The sequence below is a fragment of the Perkinsus marinus genome (assembly GCF_000006405.1).
Source record: "Perkinsus marinus ATCC 50983 genomic scaffold scf_1104296933058, whole genome shotgun sequence".
NCBI classification, from domain to species: domain Eukaryota; phylum Perkinsozoa; order Perkinsida; family Perkinsidae; genus Perkinsus; species Perkinsus marinus.
In genome coordinates, this window is record NW_003215279.1 from 1 (window position 1) to 3,701 (window position 3,701).

Sequence of the window (3,701 nt, forward strand, 5' to 3'; positions counted from 1 at the left end):
TTCAATTGATGTTGCCCGTCGGCGGCGTAGTCATCATCATCATCGTCAATGATTGCAGTGTGATAAATACAAATTTTCTCACGCATGAATGATACCGACTTTGTGTTAGTAGCATTAGAGATGCCTCTTAGATTGCTATTGGACGTTTATAGTCGCGAACATGATAATGCGTTTGAGGAAATTCAATCGAATAAGTGTTGGAGGCTGGTTGATGTTGAAGTAACCTCTCTAGCTTTGTTTATCTTTACACTAGCGTCATGTAAGAGGTCAATTGTGTGTGTGTTGTTGTTGTAGTGGTACTCTCCTAAATGGGTAATACTCCTCCTTCTACTATCGGAAGGCCGCGATATCGTCTATCCAAGAGTCTGCCCCCCTCAAGGTCTGGTTCGGGGACCTCTGCACTATCGGTGGCGACTACCGCCTCGATTATAGCAGACCCACAAACCAAGTTGAGCAATGTGCCTCGCAGAAGCTTTCCAATAAAGCGTCAGTCTGCAGTGACTCTACGAACGATAGCTAAGCCTTGTTTGAAGAAGAGTGCGACGGTCATCACATGAGTGAATCAAGTTGTATTATTATTGAAGGCATTCATTCTGTAAACTCCCCTGATGCAAATGCGAGTAAATTCTCCTTGTCTGTCAATTCTAGCCCCTTCGTAGGTTGGAGCTCACTGGATGTTGTGTAATTATGTTGTTATTGCGGCTGGTCGGTCCGTCCAGGTTAAATGTTATCAATCTTATATTCTTGCTGAGGTCTCTGGTGAACACCAGGTAACTTACGATCTTCGTTTTTGTCATGGCTCTGTTGTGTTATAAAGTCTTGGTGGCTTCGAGTAGGCGCCCTCAATGCGATCCAAGGATTTGAATGATAACAACAATTCAATCATTCTCCCCAATTGAAGACCCGTATATAAACTGTGTAGTTCTGTATTGAAATCCCGTTTAGAGAAAGTAGACAACAGTCCTCGTGAGTGAATATCAATCAAACAGGTAATTGTGTAGAGTGGCACAATCGCCACACTCTATGACTCTTGTGGCGAAAAATCATGATTCGTTATGCGCATTCGTCTCCAAATATTGGTGTTATCCACACGGGATTTCCGCGTTGATTTTGATGCGATACAACTAGAAGTATCTACAGTATCGCAATTCCAGCGAGGAGATGTAATAGAGACAATTCAAACCGCCCGTCATCTGCGTGAGCGGACCATGTGCGAAAGTTGCCACGAGATCGACTACCCCAGCGCAATCTTGGCTGTCTTTTATACTTATTATATCTTATGGTTTGACTCCATAGTAAGTGTCCCCCACTACAACACAAACATTACAGAGAGCAAGTTGAGCATGCTTAGCAACTGCTTCACGTTGTATGACTAAGGAACTAACAATGAGTGTAACTACTCCGGCTTTTCCTTCCATCCCAGAAGGGATACACTTAAATACTAATACGGTGATGATTCAACAACAAGCAAATCAAAATCACCAATCCGGCGGAGGCGACGTATGTGTGCTACAATACTTCAACACTGGCGATTGTGCTTCAAATGAGTTGTACTAGTTATGAGAATAGTAAGAAGTAACTACCATGCAAAGTTGTGAAAATGAGAAGTGTCTAATTACGACCAAACGATGATCAACAGTGAGGGCTTCCCCGACCGCCGTTGCTCAGTGATACTATCAGAAAGATAACTACGATGATGATGATGATTAAGATGATAGTGTCTAAGTGGTGGTAGTCGTGCCAACTTCTTCAACCGAGTCGGTCTACATTATTCAGCTCCCACCAGCGTCACCCATCTAACTACATAACCTAAGAACAGTCTCACAGCAGACTTACCATCCATACTCACTATAGTTGTGTTTCGAATTACCGACGACGGGACGAACCTCGATGATGATGATGATTACGCGAATACGTGGGCATACCAAACTTGCGCTCCTGAAAAACAACAGACCTGCCGATGTCATTGTGATACCACAACTCGACCAAATCCTCCGTCAGCTCCTTCACTTTGTCCTGTCTGTTGTATTTAATCCAACCATGGATCTGCGTTTCGTATCTGCCCACACCTTTCTCCAAAATCCCATCAACCACTCCACCCACGCCTTCGCATCCGGAGCACATTTAGCCGCCATACGCAGAATAGCGGGCGTAGCGAGAGACGCGTTCACACCATCGGAGCCTCCACCGGTGGTCGTAGTCGATTGTTGGCCTACCGTACCGTTACCCACTTCAACGACCAAATAAGACCTACCGTTGGTCTCCTGCCTCCTCGAGGGCTTCACTTTGCGCATAACATCGAATATCTACAATACATCATATACGCCTTGTCCTCGACAAGAACAACAACCCCACAGCTTGAGCCGTCTCCATCTCCCCATGGGTGATGCAGGCCGAAATCAGGCAGGTCCAGACGTGAGCGTTGGCCTCAAACCCGTGCCTAACGGGAAGAGCATCGCCAGACAGGTAGCCAGCAGCACTCGAGCAACGCATCACTTGGCTGGCAACTCCTCCACCAAATTAAAAGCGCGTTCAAGATCTCCCTAAACACAATAACGCTGATGCCGCCATCACCACAGTGGATGAATCCACCTGGCGACCGTAGTGTTTGATGAGGATGGAAAGTGTATAACTATTCGGCTGAATTTTCCAGTAGTTGGTCATATCGTCCAAAAGCCTCTCACACGTACCGTGATACCTGACCTCCGAAATGTTCATCATCAACTTCGTTCGATTTCGTAAAACTTCTTACCTTCGTTTAACACACCCGTCCAGCAGGGTATTATAGATTACCAAATCTGGCTGTAGCCCATCACCGAGCATTGCTAAAATAATCGATCACCAGGGCGAGCGCTACTACTGCCACCACTACTCCCTACTATCAAACATCTGCAATGATTGCTCCATTTCTCCTCTAGCACAGTATCCTTTGATGATTGTACTGTAAGTGAACTTATCTGGCAGCGGCACCAACAAACCACCAGCGTGGTCCGAGTCTTGGGAGCCCACCACATCAGCTGAGTATAACACCTCTTCCACCACAACCTCAAGGCCACTACCATTCGCAGCCGCCTGTAACTTCATCGCATCGAGTAGCTCCAACGCCCCTTGCATATCCCCTACTCGAACACAGGCGTGGATGAGGCAGTTAAAACTAAGACGATTCACCGTATCGCATCACCCCCCCCCCCCCGGGGACTTACGTGACTGCATTACAGAGGACGTTCTCGTCTCTCATTAGCGCAAAAATGCTGCGGGCCCTGTTGGCATCGTTCTGGAAGGATAATGGGAGAGTTGAGGCGAGAACAAGCGGAGGAGCTCACTTGCTTAGCCCAGCCATGAATGAGCGTACTATAGATGACAGTATTCGGTGGAACCTGACCAAAAATGCCTCTACCAGGAGGACCTGAGAATCATCCAGGAACCTATAATATTTCCGGGGGGAATTCATTTTCAAATTTCCACGAGGCTAGTTTCCCATTTAAATGTCATCACATGAGTCACTTCACCAATTGTCAACAAACCCTGTGTGACGTTATTTCTCAAAGCTGAGTTGGTCCCTGACCAGGAATCGAACCCACGAGGGATCTCTTACCAGTTCTTTCCAATCACCGACCAACTGCTCTGCCTCCTCAACCAACCTGTTGCTGACCAAAGCGTCAGTCATACAGCCCAGAGTGATTTCATTGGGACGGAAGATG

At 46.7% G+C, this 3,701-nt stretch overlaps 1 protein-coding gene across 1 annotated transcript; it reads right to left on the reverse strand.

Annotated features, from left to right (window-relative positions):
• Nucleotides 1-1,404: 1,404 nt before the first annotated feature.
• Nucleotides 1,405-3,667, reverse strand: Pmar_PMAR029093 (pentatricopeptide repeat-containing protein, putative; the record flags this gene model as incomplete). Its single annotated transcript, XM_002785338.1, has 14 exons — nt 1,405-1,809; nt 1,850-1,938; nt 1,987-2,059; nt 2,104-2,212; nt 2,255-2,306; nt 2,356-2,440; nt 2,497-2,543; nt 2,593-2,698; nt 2,753-2,825; nt 2,880-3,017; nt 3,060-3,154; nt 3,204-3,274; nt 3,324-3,377; nt 3,596-3,667. 13 exons carry the CDS (start codon nt 3,665-3,667, stop codon nt 1,867-1,869), a joined length of 1,047 nt encoding a protein of 348 aa, XP_002785384.1. The 3' UTR covers nt 1,405-1,809; nt 1,850-1,866.
• Between the last annotated feature and the right edge of the window lie 34 nt (nt 3,668-3,701).